Source organism: Ictidomys tridecemlineatus, chromosome X, assembly GCF_052094955.1.
Source record: "Ictidomys tridecemlineatus isolate mIctTri1 chromosome X, mIctTri1.hap1, whole genome shotgun sequence".
NCBI classification, from domain to species: domain Eukaryota; kingdom Metazoa; phylum Chordata; class Mammalia; order Rodentia; family Sciuridae; genus Ictidomys; species Ictidomys tridecemlineatus.
This window is the reverse complement of record NC_135493.1, coordinates 95,758,709-95,785,889: the sequence shown is the minus strand read 5'-3', so window position 1 is coordinate 95,785,889 and position 27,181 is coordinate 95,758,709. Positions and strand designations below refer to the sequence as shown.

Sequence of the window (27,181 nt, the reverse complement as noted above, 5' to 3'; positions counted from 1 at the left end):
TGAAAGCACAATCTCTTTGCTTACTTTATTTTACTTTTAAAAAATTAAGGTACTTATAGTAAAATACATAGCTTTTAAGCATATACTTTAATCAGTGTTGACAAGCGTGTATATCCATGTAATCCACAGTAACGCACACTGTATATAAAAGATATAAAACATTTTCATTACCTGACACAGTGGTGCACACCTGTAATCCCAGTGGCTCAGGAGGCTGAGACAGGAGGATTGAGAATTCAGGGTTAGCCTTAACAATTTAGGGAGCCTCTAAGCCACTTCGTGAGACCTTCTCTGAAAATAATAATAATATTAAAATAATAATAACAACAATAGGCTGGTGTTGTAGCTTAGTGGTTAAGTGCTCCTGAGTTAAGTCTACAATGCAAAAACCCACCAAACATTTTCATTACCCTAGAAAATTCCCCAATATTCCTTCCCACTCAATCCCCCACTCCAGAAGCAGCCACTGTTTTAATTTTTGCCACTCTAGGTTAGTTTTTTCGTTTTTGGTACCAGGGATTGAACCCAGTGGTGCTTTATCACTGAGCCACATCCCCAGCTCTATTTTGCATTTTATTTAGAGACAGGGTCTCACTGAGTTGCTTAGGGCCTCACTAAGTTGCTGAGGCTAGCTTTGAATTTGCAATCCTCCTGCCTCAGCCTTCTGAGCTGCTGGGATTACAGGTGTGCGCCACTGTTCCTGGCTCTATGTTAGTTTTGCCTAGACTAGAACTTCATATACATGGAATAGTAGTATTTATTCTTCTGGATCTAGCTTCTCTCATATTATGTTGGAGATAGTTTATTCCTGCTTATTACTGAGTAGTATTCCATTATAATCCATAATAGCCCATATAACTATTTTATTTTTCTATTTTCCTGGCTGGACAGCTTTCTATATTGAAAGAATCAAACCTAGGCATAGATCCCAAACAGGAACAATGTTCTATCACTGCCATGTCCCTAACAAATAGATGCAGAGATAAGTATACACCTGAAGGAAAGTTAAGACCTTATGCACAAAATTTCATCCACTTCCCTCAATTCTTCATTTTGCTTTGTTTGGAAATTCCCTGTCAGAGAGGTCGAGAGCTTTAAAGATGGTCACTTGTCAATTGAGATGGTGTCAATTTCTCGTGATTTTGTTTCATATTCCAGTTCTTTTTTTTTTTTATTATAGGTTTTGCACTTCTGGGAGGACACCCTTGTTTTCTTACTACACAAGATATTCATTTGGGTGTGAATGAAAGTCTCACGGACACAGCTCGGTTTGTAAATCTTTTCTTCTCTCCAAATATTATTTCAAAATTTGATGGATAAATTTCAAAAAGAAAATGTGCTACTCTGTAAATAATGGTCTTCCCTCTGAGAATCCTTTGTACCATTCTTTATTTTGTCTTTCTCTGTTTACCTGATAAGTGGACTCTGGCCACTTTTTCATGAATTAAGATATTTTTTTGTGTGGTGCTGGGGATTGAACCGGGGCCTTGTGCATGTGGGGCAAACTCTCTACCAACTGAGCTATATCCCGAGACCAAGATAAATTTTTCTTAGCATTTTTTGAAGAATTTCTGATTATAAAATTTCAAACAATGAAACTCAGAAACCATGAAGTATGATTCTTACGTTTAACAGTTGTGAAAATGGAGGTCCAGGAAAATTAACATAACTAGTTAGTATCAGAGTAGGTAATAATATGAATAGCTAAAATTTATTGAACATTTATTATGTGCCAGCTACTGTTCTCAGTTCATCTTTACAACAACCCACAAAGATTATCAAAAAGATGTTAAACAGTCTAATTAGGAATATACTAGCTGCTGTAATACAAAATTTCAAATGTCTTAACGTAGTCAATGACTTAACTTAGTGCAGATATTCTTGATTGCTAAGAGGGAAGGACAGATTATTAAGTTACAGATTCATTCAGCAACTGGCCTAGAGTAGCTCTTCCATCTTCAACATGTGGCCTCCAAGGTCACTCTGGATGTCAATATCCAGCTAGGACCTAGGAGAAGAAGGGATACTTGCTTCAAAGCCACCTTAGCGGGGAAGTGGCACAATCACTTCCATTCACATTCCATGGGCAAGTACTAGGAGCTCAGCCTAACTTAGATGAAAGGAGAGATGGCAAAAGGCTCTTGTCCTCTATGTTATAGTGAAAGACTGAAACAGGCCTTCGGACTCCACATGCAATGCTCTCACCACTACAGAATGTCTGGCTGAGAAATCCAGAGCAAACGTCTTTGTTAAATGTTTTACCCTCAACAGAGAAGACTAATGTTTTTTCCCCTCTGAAATGATATGCTGTAAAGTAACTCCTTGCAGACACTGTCTGCTTTTTATGGCAACAATCCAAACGTACACTAAAGAATTCACCTTATTTGACTTGCTGAAGAGATTTCAAATATCTCATCTTCAAAACTTTTAGTTATGTTATTTCAGGTGGGGCAATGCCAGAAATAAGAAGTGTGATTAGCCTCTGGATACTAGAGACAGAATAAATGAACATAAATGAGTTTTTCTTCCAGATATGCTGCCACTGACTGCGATTATATTTGCCTAACGATTTTGCTTATGCAAAAGCGAAACATATTTTATTCATAAGCAAATATTAAAATCAGGTTAAAGGATGAAGTCAGTGAAACATATAGGAGAGAAGTTTCAGTGGAGATTCTCCACTCAGGACCAGGTGAACCATGGTGAGTGACTAAGTCATGTGTGAACTAGTGGCTGGAAAAATTGTGTAGTTAAAAGAACATGGAGCACCCAATAAAGACTTAAGCAGGGCAGATTAGCATCCAGAAAGAGGTCAGGGCCTAGAAATCAGTAGAGTGGGAAGGATCCTATAAGTCAGAAACAAATAGCCAAGCATAGTTTGAAATTTGAGGATGAGTATAAACATGCTCATTTTCGTGCCTGCTGTCCACACAATTCCCACTATGAGTCCTTGGATAGAGGAATTCTAGAAAGATCCTAAGGAAAATTGTGCTCAAAAGTTCCAACATGATTGCAGCTTTCTGAGTTCATGTATTTAGTTCCATTGCTTCATAAATATATGCACACATAGGACTGAATCCACATAATTCTAATTGATCATTTCATCTGATCCAAAAGACTGAATAGAAATAATCGGCACACCTTAAAAGGTAACTGTTATGGACCTCTTATGTCATTAACTCTAGATCATTGTAAAGATCTTATAAAGTAAATATTATTGGTCTGTTTTTATAGATGAGGAAACCATGGCTCAGAGAAGTAATGGAACTTAGAAACTAATTTAGGATTGAAGTCATGCCATCTTTCAAGGCCAGGTTATTTTGATCACCCCAAATGCTTCTTCTATTTAGACCATGAGAGGGACAGTGAAATAAGTTATGGAAAGCATTGGTTTATGTGTAAGGAGGCCCCCAGGGCCAGTAGAAGGCCTCAGGACTCAGCATAGTCATATTCAATCATCAAGGGGAAAAGACACAGGTGGTAAAGTCCATAGGAAACCAGGTGCAAGCTTCCAAAAGTCTTCCCCTAGTGGGGTCACGTAGGGAACACACGTAATTCTCTTAGTAATAGATTCTGACAACACATGTGCAATGTCAACAAAGGAAACTCATTAGAGACTGTGCACCCATGGTTTTTATTGGAACCTGGTAACATTGGAACCCCCTCCTTGGCATGTACCCAAATTCTATATGTCCAAAAGGAAAACAGGTGTTCACCTTATGTCATATTGTTTGTAAAAATGCTTGAGGCATGGTGAGTCATTCTTATCAATCCTGGGAATGGTGGAAACTCTTCCCAGAGTGAAGTTCCCAGATGTCATCCAAGTGCCAACCTTCAAGGAAATGTTTCAAAGAATAGCAGTCAGTTATATAGTTAGCGCATTTTGGTGAGGCTTGGAAATCAGGATACTTGAGACCTAATCTCAGCTTTCCAACTTACCTACTCTGATTTCATAGGAAAACACTTCACTGGATCTTCATTTCCTTTTCTACAAAAGGAAGTCATTCTGATTTTTAAGGTCCAATTTATCCTCCTAAAAGCATACAGTATATCAGATAACAGGTGATAGTCCTTAAACAGAGTTGTGTGTCCCAGTATAAACTATGTGTAGACAGATGCAGAGGAATTTAGATCAGGGTAGAGATAGTAGGTAGAGAGATTAATTCCAGGGTTTCTAAAACCCAGTTTGGGGATTATATTGGGGCATTTGTTAAAATGTAGAATTCTGGACCCCACACTCAGAAATTCTAATTCTCTATTTTAAGTTTCAGATGGCGTGAGGTAATCTACATTTTTACAAGCTTCCCACGTGATTCCAATGCAAGAGTAGGTGAACTATACTTTGAGAGATCCTGAGTTGACAGATGATATAGGAAACCTGGGCTGTTGTGCTGTGTATGTAGACTAGTAAAGTCATGAATGGTAAAGAATGGATTGATCATAAGAGATTTTTTTGTGGTTTCATGTCAACTGATTATGACAGATGATTAGATAATGGAGATGAAATGATTCTCGATTCATTACTCTTAAAGGATGTGTGTGTGTGTGTGTGTGTGTGTGTGTGTGTGTGTAGGCAGAAAAGGAAAGAGAAAGAAGTTTCTGCTTTGTGGAGAAGGTATATAGATCAGGTATTGGACATACTGCATTAAAGATTGAACCTTTAAATGTACCATGTTCACAAGCCACTGGAGATAAGCACCTTGGGTGACATTGGGAACTGGAAAAATATAAGTACCTATAAGCTCAGTGGTAAAGAAAAAGAAATGAGCTCCAAAGTTTCTTGGGAGAATTGTAGAAGGCTGTACCTTGAGGGCAGGTGTAATTAGAGTAAAATGAGAACAAAGATAGTATAATATTAGAACAGTCTGGAATGGGAGATGTGGGGTGTCAGAAAAGGGGACAGAGCAGCTTACTGTGGAAATCTGGCTTTCTCCTGTGTGTCCCAGTATTGCTTAATCTGCCAGAATACCTAACAAATAAGATATGCTGAGACTCAGAAATTCAATAAACCCAAATTGAAGAAGACAAGAAAAATCCACTGCCTTTTACAGAAGTAATTGAACAGGAGAAGTAAAGAAGCAGATCTTAATGACATCTATTCTGCAACATGCACCACACAACCCTTAACAATTGCCTCTTTTGCTTTTTGTAGAAGTTTAAATTTTTAAGATGTAAAGGGATTGGGTGATGTTTAAGTGAAAGGGCTTGCCCTTTCAAATCAAGAAAATAGTGCACACCTGACACTGATTGATGGTGTCGCTTCTTCAATCTACCTGTCTAGCTGCTCTGGGGGCCTGGTAGAATAAAAAAGTGCCTGCACATTGGTGAAAGAAGAAACTGAGGGGGAATTTAGTGAATGCAGTAACAGAAATTGGGGGAGTAAAGCCAGGCCAGTCTCTTGGAAGGTGTTAAATGCAATTTCCAAAGTGTCACTTATTTTTTCAAGTGATTTAATTATTCATTTATTCAAAAACAGTTATTGAATACCTAGTTTTTCTTCCAGACATTTTAGCACTGAGAATAAAATGATGATCAAATCAAACAAGATCCTTGTTGGAGTGGAAATAAAATCCAGAGTGAGGAGGGCTTTTAATAAATAAACAAAACATGAATTAAAAAAGCAGGTTGAAATATGTACTATAATGAAGTTAAGGCAAGGTGATCTGTCAGTGGAGGTGACCATCAAGTTTAGAACTCAATGAAAAGACAGAGCCAGAAATGCAAAGCTATGGGAAGAGCATCACAGACAGAAAGAACTGCTGGTGCAAAGGCCTAAGGCATACACATTGCATGTATGCAGGAATAGAAGGAAAAGCAGCAATGTTGGAAAATGTCTGAGTCGTGGGTGAATTCTCCTCAGCTAAGTCTGAGTTGAAAATTGTGAAATCTGAAGGTAAGTGAAGGGGAGCACTGATAGGAGCTGTCTATTGACATTTTGGAGGAACTGGTATATCAGGGAGCACCCAATTCCATTCCCAAGTTCAATGATTCATTAGGATTTATAGGGCTCAATGGTTATATTCATGGCTAAGATTTATGACAACTAAAGGATACAAATCAAGATTGTAAAGGATGGTTAGGAGTATACATCATTGATAGAGCCCTTGCTAAGCATGTACAAGGCCCTGGGTTCAATTTTCAGCATCACACATAGGCACACACATGCACATTATCACTCCATCACGCATACACATACACATACTACAAAGGAAAAAGGCACATAAAGTCTAGAGGAATCCAGGTACAAGTTTCCAAGTCTTACCCAGTGGAATTACACAGGGTGCACTTAATTTTCTCAGCAAACCAGCTCTCAGAATTTTTACTGGAAACTGGTCATTTAAGCACCCCTCTGCCTAGGACAAACCCCAATTTCAGTCACTCAGAAAGAAAGAATATATTTAGCCTAAATAATAGTGTGTGTACCCCCATCAGTTTTGGGAATGGTGGAAACTCTTCTAAAGTCCAGATTCCAAGATGCCTGCTGAGGGTCACCCTTGTAAGCAGGTCTTCAAAGGATAGATGTCTAATGGCCACCATATTAATTCTTTTCTGCACAACCAGGCTCTCATCTCTCTTCTGCATTTTGAAAAGAAAAAAAAAATCCGTATGTTCTCTAACTGGTAAGGATAGTCTTAAGATTTGAGTTGTTTACTCAGTTCAATGCTGATCCCTAGAAGCCAAGGCTCCCATCAAATAGAATCAACCTTTTTGCTCACTTCCCTCTTTTGAGAAATCTCTCTCATTAATTCTTTTCCACCCTCTAACATATCAGAAAGCACCAAACATATACCTGTGCATTGAGCTAAATTTGCTTCACATTGGACAGCATTTTCAGATTTTGTCAATACCCTGGTGCTCTATTGGGGTTAAGAGATAGATATTCTATTTTTTCCCTTGCCCTGGGCTTGTACTTTTAGATGTAACAGCAGAAGTGACACCTTAGCATGACTCAGATCGCTGATTCTTTGGAAATTTAAAATCAGATGGAACTTAGCAACAGCAGTGGAACATTATCACTCCAGTTTCAAGGCTTTGTGTTTCTTCCATAATGATAGCTGTTCATGCCTAATGCTCTGAGTGCACAATTGAAAGGTGCATAATAGCTTCACAGTCATTTGCACTTTAATACAGTACTTAGTAATATGGCTTCAGGAACCATGTGTATGAAAGGCTCCATATAAAACCAAATAATGTAATGTTGTTCTACTCTAATTACTTTCCCTATAGAAGTAATTTACTTATGGTAGTGATTGTTAAAGTGTGTTCTACTAATGTAAAACTAAGAGAGGAATCAGCATAAACCATCATACTAGTTTCCTAGAGCTGCCACAACAAATTATCACGAACTTCAGTGCTTAAAACAATAGAAATTTATTTTCTTACCATTCGGGAGAGTAGAAACCCCAAATCCATGTGTCCACAGGACCATGAGTCCCTTTGTGGTGGCTCCTGTAATCCTTGGCACTTCTTCACTTGTAGTTACATCACTCCAAAATCTGTCTCCATCTTTACCTTGGCTTCTTCTCTATGTGTCTCTGTGTACCCTGTCCTCTTCATAAGAACAGTCATTGGATTTAGAACCTACCCCCATACCAGTATGACTTCGTTTTAACCAGTTACATCTGCAAAGGCCCTACTTCCAAATGAGATCACATTCTGAGTTTTTAGTCATCAAGAAACAGGCCTTTTGGAGGGACAACATTCAAATCACTCTGCCCATGCAGCATCATGGAAGAGTTGCCAACTGTTATTCTGACACTCCACATAATGGAAATTATGGAAGAATTTCTACATGAGAAGCAGTCAAGAGAAACAGGGAATCATGGTCATATTTAAAGGAATGTTTTTTAAAGTGTTCATACCAATGGTATAAAGATCAAAAATGTAAAATTTATAGTATTTATTGGCAAAATATTTTAAAATATTGGTACCTAATGGGAAATATTTGCCTAATTAGGTACTCAATAGATCGGTGCCAAATGAGGAATATGACATCTCCTTGAATCTTTACAGAGGACACCAAGACACCACACAGGACAGTTATATATCCTTAGGTAAATGGTGACAATATAACATAGTTCTCACAGCCTGAACTATGTTATATTCTCTTAGAATCATGTGTTGTAGTATAAAGAACAAAGACATTGAAGCAGAGTCAGGTTTTGATTCAATTCATAGCTCTCCTACACACTGGCTCTTGTGGTTTGGGCCAGTTGCTTCTGAGTCCCAGTTTCCTGAGTTGCAAAGTAGAGATGTTTTATGAATCATATGAAGAGAAATGTGATCATACTTGTAAAGTATGGGCATACAGAAGAAATTCAAGTTATGTTAGTTGAATCAAGTTATGATCTAACCCAATCTTGGGACAATCTCCAACTCAAATCTGGCCTTCTATGTGGTTTCCCAGATGGCTCACACTGAACTTCCTCTAGCTCATTTTGAAGAGATCATTCTGAATGCCATAGTGCCCTACTGATTTTTCTCAAAGGTTCTCAAACTTGGAATCTGACATTTAAGCCAAAACAATCTGGTCACTGTAAAATATTTCATGAATGAGTTGAAAATGGCAATTTCATTCCTTCTTGGCTTTTTCTAATACTGGCCTATTTGATAAGGCCCTATGTAGGCTTGATGAAGGTTTTCTTTCTTTCTTCATCATTCTTATATTGATATAACTAAAATGATAACCTGAGTATAAATACCAGAGGGTTGGAATATTCTCCCTCCTCAGGGGAGACTCAGAGAGTTTATCCTTTGACCAATTTACATTGCATATCCTATTTCTCCTCTAGGGCCTTGACCCACTTTTATAACAAATAAAATTAGGAAACATCCATTTTGGAAATGATGACAGTACTCTCAATGGTGTCATTATATGCAACCAAAGTTCTTCTCAGTTTCCTAGTCAGCTATTCAACTAATAAATGTTGTCATTGATAACAAACTGGAGTCTAGATTGCACATGGTCTAATTTGAGGCAGAATGGAGACAAAGGAGAGAATGAATAGCAGGGCCCTATGAGAATACAACTTCTGCTTGTTTTTGGCTTTTGTGAATCTGTAGGGATCCAGCTTGACTTGACTGCATACATCTTGAGTTATAATTACCCTTGTTGCCCCTGAATAACCCTGGCTTGTTTATAGATAAACAAAGCCATTAGAATGGTATGTACTGCATATGCCAGGAATGTGCCTGATGTCTTTGATGTAAGTTTGAGATAATCCAGGTACATTTCAGTTTAAATGAAAACCATTTTTGCTCTGGTCACCATCTAAGCCCCCTCCATCTTGTCCAAGTCTTGTTGCTGCCCTTGACTGTTACAGGGCTGGGGTCTTCTAGGCACAGCCTGAGCCGCCACTGAAGTTCTTGGGTGCTTGTTCTTATGAATCTGCTGGAAAGAATTTGAGAGAAACACAGAGTAGTAAGCAAAAAGACAGTGAAAGGACAGGGTAACATATGACATAGGACCTGTACAGACCACCTGGAAGAAATGGCAGTGCAGTGCTCACAGATTTGGAGTTTTTAAGGAAGTTCCTTCCCTGTTCTTGCCTGGGTTCTCCTGATTCCTTAATTGGTTTATTATCCTTTGGATAATCCTCAGCAAACTTTCTTTGTGAGGTCTTGATGTTCTGGTTGACAGGGCGATTGGGGGATGTGACATAGTTTCAGTGACAGGGGAGGGTTCTGGTGATTTGGTTACAAGAGGTAAGGATATTATGGTCTAAAAACAGTGATGTCCCTTGAGGAGCTATAATCAACTATAGCTGAGGAAGGTCTTGACATCCCAAAGCCCACTTTTCTGAAGCTTGTGCGCTTCAATTAGGTTTCCCCATGATTTTAAGTAATAGTTCCCTCAAAGGATCATAATTACCTACAGCTTGGGGAAGGTTGGGCATTCCAGCCCACATTCCCAAATGCTTGCCTGTTTAGATAAAGTTCCCTGTGGTTTCGGTTTTATGACTCTTGCATTTTTCTTGGTGCATAGGCCTAATGTCTATCCTGCATTGTCCCTTTTCCCACTCACCTGTTCATGGTTAACTAAACTACCTAACATTGACCACACTTCTCTCAGTGAATCCTGAATAGATTGCACTCTGTTCAATCCTGAATCTATCTCTTTCTTTGTTCTCCTGGTACCTTGTAGCCAGTTCTCTCGTATCAGCAGTGGATTTTCCCAAAACAGTCACAGTCAGTGCATTCTATTATTTTAGGAACAATTCAAGTCCTTCTAAGGACATTAGAATTGCTGGGGGATCATCCATCTCCACCATATCCACATTTGCTCTTAAGATTTGTCCCTGGAGCTGGGGATGTGGCTCAAATGGTAGCGCGCTCGCCTGGCAGGCGCAGGGCGCTGGGTTTGATCCTCAGCACCATATAAAATAAAATAAAGATGCTGTGTCCACCGAAAACTAAAAAATAAATATTAAAAAATTCTCTCTCTCTCTTCTCTCTCTCTTAAAAAAAAAAAAGATTTGTCCCAGCACACTACGTGTGTGTGTGTGTGTGTGTGTGTGTGTGTGTGTGTGTGTTCACTCAACCCCATAGACTCTGCACTAGGCCTCCCTGGGGCCATGGAGGACTTTGCTTACTATGTATTTTTTTTTCATTTGGGGCTTGAGGGTGTTTTAGTTAAGTCCTAAGCAAGTTTCCATCTTATACTAAAAGAAAAAAAAATATCTAAAACTAACAGAAACTCAGGGTTGGAAAGGATTTATTTGATTCACTTTTTCCACATCACTCCTTAAAAAAATGGTCATTGAGCCCTGCATGAAAATATACAGTATGAGAGCACTCTACATACTAAGCCATCTTGTTCCATTTTTATGTAATGGGATTGTTCTACCCAAGAGTTTATAATCTGAGAGTTCACTTTTATTTATATTTTATTTTTGTTACAGCATTATATACTGTGATATATATATATATATATATACACACATATATATATATATACTGTGATATATATATATATACATATATATATACTGTGATATATATATATATATTTGGAATTTTATATATATATATATATACTGTGATATATATATATACTGTGATATATATATATATATTTGGAATTTTATATATATATATATATATATATATATATATATATATAAATATATATATATTTGGAATTTGATTTCAGTCCCTGTTCCCTGCCCTTTTCCTCCCTTTTCTCTTCCCCTATTCTCCTCCCTTACTCTACTGATCTTCCTTTTGCTCATTTATTTATTATTTTTTGATTGGTTGTTTCTACTTATACATAAAGGCAAAATTCCCTATGCTATATTTATATATGTGCTTAAAATTATTTTTAAATTTTTTTAGTTGAGGATGGACACAATACATTTACTTTATTAATTTTTAAAAATGTGGTGCTGGGGATTGAACCCAGTGCCTCACATGTGCTAGGCAAGTGCTTTACTACTGAGCTACAACTCCAGCCCCACAGAACATGATTTTGTTAAATTTGTTCTATATTTCCTCCCTTTCTCATCCCTCTTTCCTCTCTTTCCATCTCCTTGTTCTAGTCCACTGATCTTCCCTATATCTTTATAATATCTGATCCCCACTCCTTCTTTCCTTTATTTTGGAGAGCCCTCTTTTAAAATAAGTTGAAATTGGTCTTGTTACTAATCTTCTCAATGTTCTTCTGATTTTTAGTATCTTTATGAACTCATGGGTTTTAATATATTTGAAGGTTTCACTTCATTCCAGTTATTATCATTATTGATGCTCAGACGTGACCAGTGTAATATGTGTTCAGATTAGGTTATTTTGACCGAGCTCCATTTGTCTTTGATAATTCCCTTGCTTTTTTGTATAACAGGATGTTCCCAGGCTCATCTTGTACATTTCTTTACCAAGGCCAAGAATTAGCCATTGCTCTAAGAAGCCTTAGTTCATTTTCATTTATTTTCAAAATGATATTTCAAAATGATATTTGAGAGAAATTTCCTTTTTGAATGATGTTTTTCTGATCATTACAATAGTACTTCTTTTGATAGAAAATACTAAAAGAGATGAAAAAAATCTTATAAACCACTGATACCACCATTATCTAGAAATAGTCAATGTTAGCATTCTATCTCACAAACCATCTTTTCATTTAAAGTCCCATACCATGCCTCTCCTTTTTCTTAACAGCAGAGAAATAGACCACATATTAAACATTTAGGCAAAATAAATTGAATAACTTATTTTGAAAAATCTTGATATTGGCTATTCAACATCCAGAACAAACTGGTATATGTGAAGAATGTGGATAATGTGGGTTTTGCAAAAGCTGTTTTGGCACCATTGTTGGCAATACCTAAAATCGTCTCCAAAGTTGCAGGAATCTGCTAGAAGGCAAGCAGAACTCCATATTTTCAATGAAAATGAAAATATACCAAAATGGAGTCTCTATGGAGCCAGAGAGTATTTTTAACTTGTCAACCTTTCATTTGTAGCACATATAATAAAGTTCTTAAAATGTTTAAAGCTGGGATTTTAAATTACTGGAGAGCTATATAAAGCTTAGGTTACTATTAATGTGCCTGTAGTCCAGCTCTAGTTACAGGGTTGTCATTGTTTCTGATGACAAGGTTTGTTTTTATTTTTTCAAGATCTTTAGTAGCCTGGAAGAATAGGAATGGGATCCTCTCCATGTTTACAGCAATTTCAAGCATAAAGTAGAAACCAGTGTCATGGACAAAATCATATGAACTAATTATCTAAAGTGTTTTTAATATCTTTGTTCCCCCAAGTGTTTCCAATGTGAAAACAACCTGGGAACTGCTTTCCCTTGCCCCACCTCCATATCACTGGGTTCTGCTTCACTTGCATCTTCCCTGGTTGAAAGAGGACCAGGTGGCATTTACTACCAAGTTTTGTTCCTTTTGTCTACAGGTGCTTCAATGTCCAAAGGGCTTTTTGTGTCTACAGCAATATTCCTATAATCCCAGCAATGCAGAAGGCCGAGGCAGGAGGATCACAAGTTCCAGGCCAGTCTGGGCAATTTAGTGAGACTCAGTCTCAAAATATAAAATAAAAAGAGCTGAGGATATACCTCAGTGGTAGAGCCCCACTGGGTTCAATCCCTAGTATCACACAAACACACACAAAAAATTAAAATCACTCCAAGTTACTCATGTACTCCAAGATTAAAGTTAAACAACGTTACCTGTTTTGAAAACTATACAGTGGATCTTTAATTCGCCTCTCTCCTGTGCTAATATATAATATGCTTAGATAGTTAAGAGCAGTGGTTTACAAATCTTGCTCCCTCCACTGATGCCTTACTATGGAGAAGCTCCCATCAGTATTGAAATAAGAAAAAATTTAATAACAAAGTACATGTATGAAGACATGAATGGGTGTGAATATACTTTGTACACAACTAGAGATATGAAAAACTGTGTTCCATAGGTGTAATAAGAATTTTAATGCATTCTGCTATCATATATAAATAAAAAAATTAAATTAAAAAAAGAATAATATGGGAGTGGTTGGGGTTGTGGCTCAGTAGTAGAATGCTTGCCTAGTATTTGTGGGGCACTGATTCAATCCCCAGCACCACATAAAAATAAATAAAATAAAGGTCCATTGACAACTAAAAACATTTTTTTAAAAAAGGAATAATATAGGAAACTTCATAAAGTTCAATTGATTCATTTAAAGGATTATTCTTTATAATTCTGTCTTTTCCATTTTCTGTGTTCAAATGTTCTTTTCTTTATTAACTGAAGGTAATAACATACCTCTTTTTCACACAATTACTTTTATTTTTGTGGCAATTACATATTAAATATACACTTTAAGCAAATTTCCAGTACACAGCATATAATGTGGTGTTAACTATAGTTTTCATGCTGTACAGTTGAATTCTAAAATTTTATCCTATATAACTGCAACATTGTATCCTTTGGCTCACATCTACCCCTTTCTCCTGCCTCTCTGGATCCTTGTAACCATCTTTTGTTTAACTCATTTGCTTCTTTGCAGGGGTGAGCAGGATACTAGGGATTGGACTCAGGGGCGCTCAACCACTGAGTCACAACCTCAGTCCTATTTTGTATTTTATTTAGAGACAGGGTCTCACTGAGTTGCTTAGCACCTGGCTTTTGCTGAGGCTGGCTTTGAACTCATGATCCTCCTGCCTCAGCCTCCAGTGGCGCTGGGATTACAGGCATGTGCTACCAAGCCTGGTTCATTTGCTTTTTAAAGATTCCATGATAAGTGCATAAGTGAGATAATACAATCTTTTCATTTGCTTTAGCATAGTATCCTCTAGGTTCATCTATGCTATCACAAAAGGCATAGGCTTCTCTTCTTTTTTTTCTTTCTTTCTTTCTTTCTCTTTCTCTTTTTTTTTTTTTTTTTTGGTGGTGCAGAGGATTGAATTTAGGACCTCATGCATGCTAGGCAAGCACTATACCACTGAGCTACATTCCCTGCCACTAATGGTCTTTCTGTAAGGTTGGACAATATTGCACAATTTCTTTATTCATTCATCTGTTGAAGGACAATTAGATTATTATTTGCTTGTTCCTTGTGCCCTTATTTTGTCAAACAGAGAGTTGAGACTCTTATGTTGATCTCCACGTGGTTTTTGGAAATTTTGATGATTTGTGAAATCTGAAAATCTAGGAATTATGGGTATGAGAAATCTGAAAGTTTGATGAAAAATTAAAAATTTGAGGAAATGTTGTAATAGGAATATGATTTTCAGTCTTTGATCCTCTAATCCCTGGGGTAAGGAGTCTCTTGGAGGATCCCTGAATTTTCTAAGCACTGAGTTCATTGTTGACTTGACAGTTCAGGTCCACTAAGTAGCAGAATTGAAGATGGAATTAGAAGAGATTTATTATAGGAAACACCTATGAGGGACAAAGAAAGGAGAGAGCAGGAGGGGATTCTGGGAGAGATGTATTAATGCTGAGATGCAGGTCTAACCTGTGTGGAAGAAAGGAATTAAGATGGGATGGGTAGGAAGAGCCCCAGAGAGCAGCACACTTCTGGGAAACATCTTGGACAGGCCAATGGGGAATCCCAGAACAAAGACTGCCCATCAGAGAGGTCTCATGTCAGGCAGGCATGGCCCAGCTCTAGTCCCAAACTGTTCTCACTTCATGACTGAGCACTGATACAGCAGATCCTGAAGGTGCAGCAGCTAGAGGTGGTAAGTCAAGAATTTTCCTCATAGAAAGGGTTTTCCTCGTAGAGCAATCTGTGTGGGCATTTCCATGGCTGTTACATAGGTACTTTCAGTTATACAGAGAGAATGTATATTTCTCTCTTGGATAAAGTGAGAGAAAATTAGCCACACACCAGGTCATTAATGTTTCTCTGTATATCTTGCTTTTGGTCTTGTCCCTTTAAATTTAACTAATGGCCACTTATTGATTATAATTTATCATTATGTCTGCTGGGCCCACAGTTGATTTCTTATTTGCATAAAAAGTGTAAAATCCTGGTGACTGCGGAAGATATGGCTGGAACAACATCTGTCTTCTGTAAGGACTATGTTTCATATTAGCTTTGAAATCTTTCATGTTGCTAGGTAGTTATATAATTTAGTAAAAATTTTAATATATTAACATTTCTTATTATTGTTTAGGACCTTGTATTAAAGAAGGAGTTTTTAAGCATAATTACTGTAGTGTGTCTTTTCTTGGTTTGCCACAGTGTGTTATCTAGCATGACAGATGCAGTATTGGCTCGAGTGTACAAACAATCAGATCTGGACATCCTGGCTAGAGAAGCATCTATCCCAATTGTCAATGGACTCTCTGATTTGTATCATCCTATCCAGATCCTGGCTGATTACCTCACACTCCAGGTTGGTGTATTTCTTTGCCTTAAAAAACAACAAAATCAACAAATAATTCCAGACTAGCACCAAGTGGAACCATTTACTTAAGTTATAGTAATAGTGTTTCATTTCATATAACATCTTGACAAAGAATTGTAGCATATGTGTGCACACTACAAATCTGGGGAGGAAAGGGCATTGTGAAAAACAGACTATAAGATTCTTCCACTCTCAACCCTGTTCCCAGCCCCGGTTCCCAAGTTCGATTCTTTCAATTACTTTGCTGTTTGGGTGCCATATTTAACACAGTGGATGAATAGGGAATGCTGGAACATTCTGAGTGGACTAGTCTTGTATGATCCTACACATACTGGACTACATGGCTTGGGTTTGGAGACCACGGGAGTTTGCTTAGAATATTTAAAATGGTAAAAAAAAAAAAAACAACACATTGAAGAAGGGGGCAACTTTCTATCATTTTAAGTCAAAATGAAGCTGTTCAGAGATGAGAATAAGATCCATGGAGAGAAGAAACAATGATTTCAGATGCCAAGGTTCTGTCTGCAGGTGTGACTTTGCATAGATACCAAGATTATTAGTAAAATAAATTCAATGAGGTGAAATGAGCTGTTCTGTTCCTCATAGTGTCCCCTACAGGGTCTTGTGCAATGCTTTTATATAGGAGAATATAAAGTAGGATTTCAATGAATTGGAAGCTGCTTATCAAGAACATGAGATCTAAGTCAGATGAACCTGGATTTAAATCCTAGCTTAGGGGGGCTGGGGTTGTAGCTCAGTGGTAGAGCATCACTTAGCATGTGTGGAGCCCTGAGTTCAATCCTCAGCACCACATAAAAATGAATAAGTAAAATAAAGGTATTGTGTCCAACTACAACTAAAAAATAAATATTAAAAAATAAATAAATCCTAGCTTAGCTACTTAGTTCTGTCATCTCAAAACTGGTTAGCCTCTTTTATTTTTTTTTATTTTAAAAAATTTTTATTTGTTCTTTCTAGATATACACAGCAGTAGAGTGTATTTTGACATATTACACATACATGCAGTATAACTTCTCATTCTTATGCTGGTCGTGTATTCATATATGAACATAGGAAAAATATGTCTGATTCATTCTACTGTCTTTCCTATTCCCATCCCCCCTTCCCTTCTATTCTTCCCTTCCCACCCTCTTATTGTGTGTTAGCATCTGCATATCAGAGAGAAAGTTTGGCCTTTGCTTTTTTGAGATTGGGTGTGCCTCTTTTTAAAATCTTATCTTTATAAATACATAAATATTGATAAATACATGAAACCTATAGACACTTCAAGAAAACTAAAGCAAGTGCCATGTGCCCATTATGCAGTTTTCTAAAAAAAAAGAAAAAAAATTGTACTGAAGATTGAGTCTAGGGATGCTTTCCCCCTGAGCCACATCACAGCCCTTTTTTATATTTTATCAAGAGACATGGTCTCACTGAGTTGCTCAGGGCCTCACAAACTTGCTGAGGTTGGCTTTGAACTTGCCATCCTCCTGTCTCAGCATCCCAAGCTGCTGGGATTCCAGGCATGTGCCACTGTGCCCAGCAGTTTTCTGAAATCTTAATGTGATGAAGCAAATACTTTATAATTTTTTATTGTTTTGAAAAAAAAACATTACAGGTATATTTGAAGCCCATGGTGTAACTGCCTGATCCTGTATACTCCCACTCTACTTAATTATTATTTTAATGTTTGTATTTATAATTCCCAGGTATGTGTCACAAACATCTATACCCATAAACAACAGTATTGTTAGGCACATTTTTTAACTTTACATAAATGTGAACATACTCAGAACACCACACTGGTGTTATGGGTGCATTGGATTTCCTCTTTCTTATACCCAACAGTGAAAGCTCTGTAAAAGCAACAATTTTTGTCTCCTTTGTCCTTTGTTATACCTCCAGGGACAAGGACAATGTCTGGACACTGTTGGTGCTCATTTCTTGATAGACTATGACTGAGATTCATGTGTGAAAATCTGAATCTCTGTACAAGGTCATCTGATGTCTTGGTTTAAGATATTAGGATTCTTTACTATTGTTTTGTGATTGTTCATTCATATTATTAAATCATTTTATACAATGCAAAAGTTTAGTAGTTTATTCATTCCAAAAAGCATTAAAATTGAGGTGAAAAATGCTTCCTTTATTTTTACCTAATAATTGTTGCACAAAAGTGGATTTTCTCCCAGACTGAAACTCCTTCATCCCTTGCATTTTAGGAACACTATGGCTCTCTCAAAGGTCTTACCCTCAGCTGGATAGGCGATGGCAACAACATCTTGCACTCCATCATGATGAGTGCCGCGAAATTCGGGATGCACCTTCAGGCGGCCACTCCAAAGGTAGGGAAATTTTCTACCTTGAAATGAACTCCCACTTAAATCATATGCAATTACCTAGTGAAAATAAAGCTCTCTTCCATTCAAGGGCAGCATAGGTGAGGCCACAAAACTTAGGTTATGTTACCAGCCCTACTATTAAATAGTTATCCGGCCTCTTAAGAGCCCCATTTCCTATCTCTGCAATAAGAGCTAATCTTGGATGGTGCCTTTCATTCTGTGAGTCTGTGTTAAAAGCATGTCTGAATTATCCCTTTGAATGCCCTGATACCGGCCATTATGATGACTGGCATCCTTGTGCATTACCATCACACAGGCTGCAGAAAGCAGCAAAATCCAGCCAGTGTAGAATTCGCAACATATAGGAATGATGCTGTCATTTTTCTAATATTGCAATTTGGTTGAAAAATTTCAATCCAATATGAAGGTCACAGTGATGGCATCTACACCAGCTTAGTGTTTCAAACCTCAACTCCAGGGGTCCTTTGGCTTTTTAAATCTGAGTCTTTTGTGGCTGTGAAGATGATCCCTGCATACTTTCTACCATGCTGCTAATCTCCCACAGATTGTATGGAAAGCCTGACATCTTTCATAGGCCCATGTTAACCCTCTTGATTCACAAAAAAATGGTAATAGTTGTTGCCTTTAAAGAGAAGAACTGGGAGGTTCAAGGATAGAGGCAGGAGGGAGATGTTATTTTCACCATTTATCCTTTCATATAGTTTGAATTTCTTCACATGAAATTATTTGATCTATATAATAGTATGCATGAATAAATTAATATACAAATGTGCAAATCTTTCTAGAAGAAGCCCCATTTTAAGATACTCCAGCCCCATACAAAATAAATAGCCTTTTTAGAGGGTAAAATTAATCCTACAAGAGACTCAAACACAAACCAGCTTTGAATGATGCAAGAACCTTTTAAACACCCTATCTTTACGGATTCTCTTCTCTATTATGTTTTTCATCAGCTACAAATATCCTATCAGGAGTCATTTGAAAGGAAAATTCCCCCAAATAAAAACGGGATCCCAAACAAAGTCTTCACTTGTGATAAAAGATAGAATTGACTCTCTCATTAAGAGATGATGCCTATAAGTTCAGCGACTTGAGACCCTAGGGCAGGAGGATCTCAAATTTGAGGCCAGCCTTAGCAACTTAGCGAGGCACTCAGCAATTTAACAAGATCCTGACTCAAAATAAAAGAATAAAAAGGGTTGGAGATGTCGTTCAGTGGTCAAGCTCTCCTGGCTTCAATCCCCAGTAGAAAGAGAGAGAGGTGGGGAGGGGATTGTTTATAATTACTGTGCACTAGTGCATCTCTGACAAGCATATGTGTTCTATTATCTGCATAGTTACTACAGTGGTTAACCTGGAGAAGCTAAAGCATCCTGAGGTGAATATGTGGGGTTTCAAAATCCCTTTCTGTTTCTGATTCTTGAGTTTGTGATGGGTATTTGCCAACCACAGGGAACATAAATTACACAATGTGGATTAACAGCTGAATTTCTCCAACAGGAAATATCCAAATCCTTGAGTCTCTCAAGTTCTTTTAACCCCCTTTCTGATCCCCACCAGTATTTTAGACCAGGTTCCTCACAAGCAGACACCAAATGGGAATTTGTGCACAAGTGATTTACTTCTAAGGGAGACCTATCCAGGGAAAACAGGGAAAGAGAAGAATTCAAACAAGAGTGCCATTTATGGTGGCCAGACTTTCTGAAACTGAGGAACTTCTGTAGGAGAGGAGCTTTCACTGCTAAAATTGGAAGAATCTTGGGTAGACCAGATGATTTGGTTCTCCTAGTGTCATGTCAGGACCAGTCTCATGGAAAGTAGCTTCAGCTTGATCCCACAGATGAGCTCTGGAGGATAAGTTATTCCTCAGAATTGTCTCAATCAGGGGTGAGGATAGTGGGCTCTTATCCTTTTGAACCTGTTATTGATCAAGGGCAGCAGAAAATGTGGAATGGTAAATCCCCTGTCACTTTTGTAGGAAAGCAGCCTGGTAGCTGGAGGACTGCCTTCTGAAGAAGAGCTGAAAGTACTAGGTGTTAAAAACCCGCTGAAATTGGAGGAGGAAGCAAAAGTCATAAAAGCGGATCCTCTGAGGGCACCTGTGTAGGGCCCCAGCATCATCTGTTGCATCTTGCCAAAGCAAAATGAAACAATTCTAAGTACTTTTCCCTCGTGTTCTTGCTGAACCAGTTTGGGTCAATGCATCTTGCTATCTTAGTTTCCAAGGGTGTCCATAAAAAATTATCACAAAGTGGGTGGCTTAAAACAACATAAATGCATTGTCTCACAGTTCTGGGGGCAAGATGCCTGAAATCAATGTGCTGGCAGGGCCACATTATGTCTGTTACTTAGCTCAGGGCTACATCACTCCAATCTCTGCTTTTGTCATTTTCCCTCTTTGTCAATGTGTATCTCTCTGTAAAAATGCCCCTGTTCTTATAAGGATACAAGTAATTAAATTTAGGCCCACCATAATCTAGTAAGCTGTCATCTTAACTAGCTATATCTGCAAAGTTCTTATTCCCAAATAAGGTCACATTCTGGGATTATGAGTGGGCATTTCTTTTTTCCTTTGGGCAATACTGGGGATGGAACCCAGAGCTTCCCATATACTAAGCAAGTATTCTACCGAGCTATACATACAGCCCTAGATACACATTTTTTGAGGACAGTATTCAATCCAATGTACCTGCCATTAGAAGAAATGGCATACATATGCAATAGCAGGTACTAGAAGCCCTCCTATTATGGTAAATTTTTGTGACTCAGAGATATTACCCCTATAATAGATAATTCTCTTCTTTTATTCAGCTTGAACTGAAATAAAGGGTCAGATATGACATGTGCTCACAGTGGGTTTTCTTCACTTATGAGATGAGCACACTCTCACAACAAATCTAGTTTGAAGAAAGGCTCTGAATTAACGCTATCTATTATTGCATTTGGTTCTATGGATGAAACACACATTAACAATAATTGTTTCCTGCTATAAGGTGCTTTTAGGGAGGCCTTATTCTGTTGAAAAAATATATGGTTTAAACATTTTATTGCATGTCAAAGATGTTTTATTAACATGAAAGGAAAAAATTCCAATATTACAGAGTAATTTCAGTATTGTTCTTATGCAGGAACTCATTTAAATGATAAAGAGTACTAAAACCCAGTTAAATCTTGGTGGGAGTGAGAGTTTTAAAAAATCTTCTGGAAAGTCTGATAATGCAGAAGTCAGTCCATCAATTTGTAATTCTTTAGTTGTTAGTAGACCTATTTCCTTTAAAGATAAAGCTAGGAGATTTATTGTAAATTTAAGAAACACTGAAAAGTTTCCACGGCTATAACTAATCCATTTCTCCATTTTTCAACCAACAATAACTTACATGTTCAAGAAAAAATTTTGTCCGTGATTGTACGATTACTCCATAAACTATCAATGGTAATGATTTTAACATTGTTCTAAGTGAATATTTAGACTGAAGTGGATTTGTTAATCACTCTCATCATCTGGTTTTAAGATTTATGTAAAGGCCAATGAGCGATTTAGTATTGAAAGCTGAGATGTGAGTAAAGAATTTCTCTCTGTATTCTAAGTCATGGTCCAGTGCCTGCAAGGTTGGGTGATTTTCTAATTTCCAAACCTCTTTCAGTTCTCTAAGTACTTATTGATTCCTTCTCTAAGAATGATTATACTGAGTATAAAACCTGCTCTCCAAAGGGAAGGCTAAATTTTCAGGGCAGGAGGTACCTGGGGTAATATCCAAGACTCTTCATTTATGTTTACCAGTATGACTGTTCACAGCATTAGTTATTAAATTAGCAAGGCTTTATTAATCACTTTCCCCAAGCTCATATAAACAGTGGCCCAGAATCCATGGCCATTAGATAATGGCAAAATGACTTTAAAGTATCTGTAACCACTATCATCAACATTGGAGTAGTTTTTAAAGAAGTTTGTAATTTGAGAGGAACTATAGTAGACAATCACATCAATCACATGTAAGTAAATATGGTTACAAATGAATAAACCAGGACATGCCTGTCACATGTTTCCGTGTACCAGAAAGCAGAATCTGAGAGTTCAGTGTGCAGGATGTGCAAGATGTTTATCACAGTGTGCCCTTGAGATCAACAACTGTGGAAAAGTAGAAAAGGAATTATGAGTGGACAGAGGTAGAGGCTGATCTGAAAAGCAGGCCTAACAACAGTCTTGGCCAACTAGGGAGTATTCTGAATCTGAGATGGCCATTTGGAGCTTTCCAGAGCTGGGCAGAGAGGGTCAGGTTTTCATACTCTCCTGTTAATCACTCATTGAATATGGGGCCCTGGAAAAATGCATGACCTGGGGTGAGGTAGTTCTCTGCAGCTCAGTCAGTACCCAAAGGGAGCCGACAGCTAAAGGTAGTCTTCTGGCAGCACCCCAGCAGCTAGAAGGAATAATTCTTTATGCATAATTATTCACGAAGGGAAGGGGGCTGAGAGACCACAATACTCCACTGAAAAAAACTTAAAAGTCAAGAAATGCTCGGAAACCAGGAAGATGAGAAGAGTGGACGAAGGTGAACATAATCATGGTATTTGAACTGACTAGTTTTCCATATGGGAGGTCCAGAGGAAAGACTGAGCTGAGGTTTTGAGGAGTTGGCCTCTTCTGATGAAGATTCCCAGGAGGGGACAAAGGGGATAGTGTTCAAAGGTGAAAGGCTGTGGTTGGGTTGAGGCTCAGACCCAGAGAAACAGATTTAGGATGCTGGCCAGTGAAGGAAGATGCAAGGCACAGTTGAGACAGTAGACATGCTTTATTCAGAGGCAGCAGCAGCCTCCATTCCCCCAACCCACTCCAGGCTTTCTAGAAGCCTTTTTTTATATGTAGGTCCAACAAAGAAGGCACAGTACCAAAAGGTTACATAAGTGAATGCATGCTTATAAGGAGATATTTATGACCTTGAGTACATATGCTGGATCAGGGTGATTATGACCTTGACTACATACTAAAACATAACTGGCTGCAAGTCCCAGTGAGGGAGCCTAACTATAGCTATCTTGGGCCTTTCCTACAGCTGCAATGGCAGAAAAGAACAGAATGTGTGTAGGGACGACAAGAAGATTGGCTTTCCTATAGCAAGATATTGAGACGAATTAGAGGCAGGGATGTAAGTGGGAGATCTTGATACTCTTAATCAGTTTTGACTTAAGAAACAAGTAGTAAACATGGAGGACTTCAGAGAAAACAATTCTTACTACTGTGTACAGAATAGATTGGAGGGTGAGGAAAGGCTACCTGTTGGAGTCTAGAATAGCTTGGGTAGACTTAGTTTCCCCAAAATGTCCCTAAACTTGGACTAGGGTGAGCAAGGAAGGCACCTCGAATGCAAAATTTGTGCTTGTACTCTAAGAACAAGTGCTTTCTAGAATTTTGCACCTTATGCACCTTGCCTGCCTCACCATACCAATCAAAAAATAATATTAGTAAAAAAAAACAGTGTACTTGTTGTGTGAAGACCATTTTAAGGCGAGTACCCTGCAAAAGAATAAGGTTTTGTGGGGGAAGTCTGGTAGTATTTAGCTGGGTGGTCAGTGAGGGTTTTCTGAGCAGGGTTCATTCAAACTGTGATCTGAAAGCATTATCTACATGGGATGGGTGGGGAAAAGCATTGCAGACAAAAAAGAACAGCATGTAGAAATGTTCAAACAAAAATGCACGAAGTTGTACAATTATGTATATAATCCTCTTAAGCTCTTAAGGGAACAAGATGAAGGTCTGCCAAGAGCTAGAAAGCATACTCCATATTTATCTTTATGACTAAAAAGAGGTCAAAGATCATCAAAGAAAGGTGAGCCAATTAGTTGCCTTTTTAAATTTCAAAAGGCACTATGAAAGTTTGAAATTCTAGATATAAAAATCAATTCTACTGAATGTGGTTGGGCGATATCTTTAAAAATGGAAGGAGAGAGGGCCTACTCTCAAAAATAAAATAGTCCATGCATTAAAAAAATGTATAAAACAATTACTTAAGGGAGGGTGTATCTCAGTGGTAGAGCACTTGTCTAGCATGCACCAAGCCCTGGGTTCCATCCCCAGCACTGAATAAAACAAAAACAAAACAAAAATTTAAAAAAAACAATTACCTAAATAACAGTTAAATTCTTCCTCTTGCAGGGTTATGAGCCGGATCCCAGTATAACCCAGTTGGCAAAGCAGTATGCCAAGGAGGTATGTTCCTTATTTGTAAAGCTATGATTGCCTCACTCTGTCTCATGAAGTTGTTTAACCAGCATGCTTATGTATGCTAGAATGGTACCAAGCTGTCACTGACGAATGATCCATTGGAAGCGGCACATGGAGGCAATGTATTAATTACAGACACTTGGATAAGCATGGGACAAGAGGAGGAGAAGAAAAAGCGGCTCCAGGCTTTCCAAGGCTACCAGGTTACAATGAAGGTACAAGTTGATGCCTCTCTGAAGGTTCATTAATTCCATTCATAAAGGCCACAATCATCGAATCACTCATTCATTTTAGGAAGAGCAAACTATCCTTTCATACTCCATAAAGAACTCATGTATCCCCCAGGGATTTCTCTCATCCCAGTGATTACCTGTGTCCTTTGGGAAAGACACTTTTTTTGCTGGACAAAGAAATCTGAAACCCAGGCAGCAGAGAGAAGCCTGTTGTTCCCTGTTACAGGAACAGAGATATCAGAATATCATACATCCATGTATGTTTAGAGATATTAGGTTACTTCTGATGCATGCAATTTCTTCTGATTTCTCTTGTAAGAAAAGCCCCATAATCATGCTCATTCTTGCTTCTATTTTCTAAGGACCCTACATTCAGTTTAGTTTTGCCAAATCCTTCAGGGCATTCCCAGCAAACTCATTCAATTTGAAACCTTCTGGTAAGACCTGAAGCAGTGTAATTTTGATCAGGCATTAGAATCACCTGGAGGAAATGTTCATGCATTGCTACCTGAGCCCCTCCTCCAAGGATTCTGATTCAGTAGGTCATGGGTGAGACCTGAGAATTTGCATTTCTATCTAGTTCCCAGGTGATGTAATACTATTGGTCTAGGGCCACACTTTGAGAACTGCTGTCTGGGCTGGTCACAGTACTGCATGATTGTAATCCTGGTGATTGGGGAGGCTGGATCACAAGTTCCAAGCCAACTGGGGCAAAAAAATAAAAATAAAAATAAAAGGGTTAGGGCTATAGCATGATGGCAGAGTGCCCCTAGGTTTAGTCCCTAGTGGTCCCACCCCAGATACCCTAAAAGTCAGGTGCACATGGAGATTTGTCAGCAGAATAACTGATCTACTTTGTTGAAGAAAGTGATTAAGCAAGTACAAAAAATATTTTAGCCTGACTTGCTGGCACATGCCTGTAATCCCAGTTGCTCAGGAGGCTGAGGCAGGATGATTGCAAGTTCAAAGCCAGCCTCAGCAACTCAGTGAGATCCTGTTTCTAAATAAAATGTCAAAAAAGATTGAGGAGGGGCTGGGGATGTGGCTCAAGTGGTAGCGCTCGCCTGGCATGCGTGCAGCCCGGGTTCGATCCTCAGCACCACATACAAACAAAGATGTTGTGTCCACTGAAAACTAAATAATAAAAAATATTTTAAAAAAGGATTGAGGATATAGCCCAGTGGTTAAGGCCCCAGGTACCAAATATATATATATATATTTTATTGGTAAGGTATATGTATACAAGTTTCTTATTATTTCATGTCAAACAGAGTGAAAGTTTGAAAAACAGAAAGTGAAAATATATTTTCCCTACCTTCTTAACAAGTCACTGTTCCTGTAGGTATCCTAACAATTCCATGTGTTTCTTTGCAGACCTTTTCTGTGCATTTACACATGTATGCCTACACACACACAATCACATTATGACTTTTCATAAGTATTATTTTAGACCTATTATTCTGACTTACTTTTTCCACCTAACAAATATATTCATTGAAATATCTCCATTCTTTTTAATAGCTGCATAGAATTCTGAAGTAAGAATGAAACATAACTTGCCTATAATATTTCCTATTGATAAATTAAGCTATTTCCAAATATCCCAGTTGCAAACAATGCTAATGTACACAATTTAAAGATTTATTTGTACAAATGTTACTGGAAAATAAATCCCTAAAAAATTTTCAAAATATGGGAGATGCTGTTAAATTGTCCATCTAAAAAGGATGAGCAATTTATTTTCCACAGATGCATATGATACTTTCTTTCTCCACATGTTTTCCATTCTTAGTTATTTACACTTTTAATTTTTGTAAATATGAAAGGAAAAGGTAACTCATGCTTTTTAGAATTAGAATTTGCATGATTGCTAATGAAGTTAAGCATCTTTTCATGTTTATTGGCCATTTTCACTTTTTTCTATTAATTGCTATCATATCTTTTGCTTGTTTTCTAATTTTTGCCTTTTAATCATTGATTATAGGGGCTTTTTATATGTTACAGTGAATCCCTTATCATATATGTTGCACATATTTTCATGGAGATATTTTAAATTATCCATGGTTTCCCACATAATTACCTTGACTACTCTTAGGTGTTCTTCTGGTGTCAGGAATGTAGGTGTGAAGAATGGTTATTCACTAATGTATGACTAATATAAATGCTACTCCTTTTCCTTGTCATTTTTCTAGTATTTTAGAAATTAAGAATGTTCTGAACTTAAAGCTAGGGTGGAGGTAGAGAAAATTTTTAGTACAAAAGTAATGCTTTTAATGTAAGAAATTATGAGGAAATATAATTTTGAATCTGTTAAGTGTACTATGGAAATAGAATGGAAAATGTAACTTTCAAAAATTAACTGTTAGAAGCCTGGCATGGTGGCACATGCCTGTCATCCCAGTGGCTTGGAAGACTGAGACAGGAGGATTGTGAGTTCAAAGCCAGCCTCAGCAAAAGTGAGGTGCTAAGCAACTCAGTGAGACCCTGTTTCTAAATAAAACACACACAAAAAAATAGG

General features: G+C 37.8%; 1 protein-coding gene across 1 annotated transcript in view; it reads left to right on the top strand.

Annotated features, from left to right (window-relative positions):
* Otc (ornithine transcarbamylase) overlaps nucleotides 1–27,181 on the top strand; it is a 56,322-nt gene that overhangs the window by 22,695 nt on the left and 6,446 nt on the right. Inside the window, exons 4-8 of the mRNA XM_005323964.3 lie at nucleotides 1,181–1,268; nucleotides 15,676–15,829; nucleotides 18,067–18,189; nucleotides 24,362–24,415; nucleotides 24,496–24,645. Coding sequence (XP_005324021.2) covers nucleotides 1,181–1,268; nucleotides 15,676–15,829; nucleotides 18,067–18,189; nucleotides 24,362–24,415; nucleotides 24,496–24,645 — 569 coding nt within the window. The remainder of the gene's footprint in view (nucleotides 1–1,180; nucleotides 1,269–15,675; nucleotides 15,830–18,066; nucleotides 18,190–24,361; nucleotides 24,416–24,495; nucleotides 24,646–27,181) is intronic.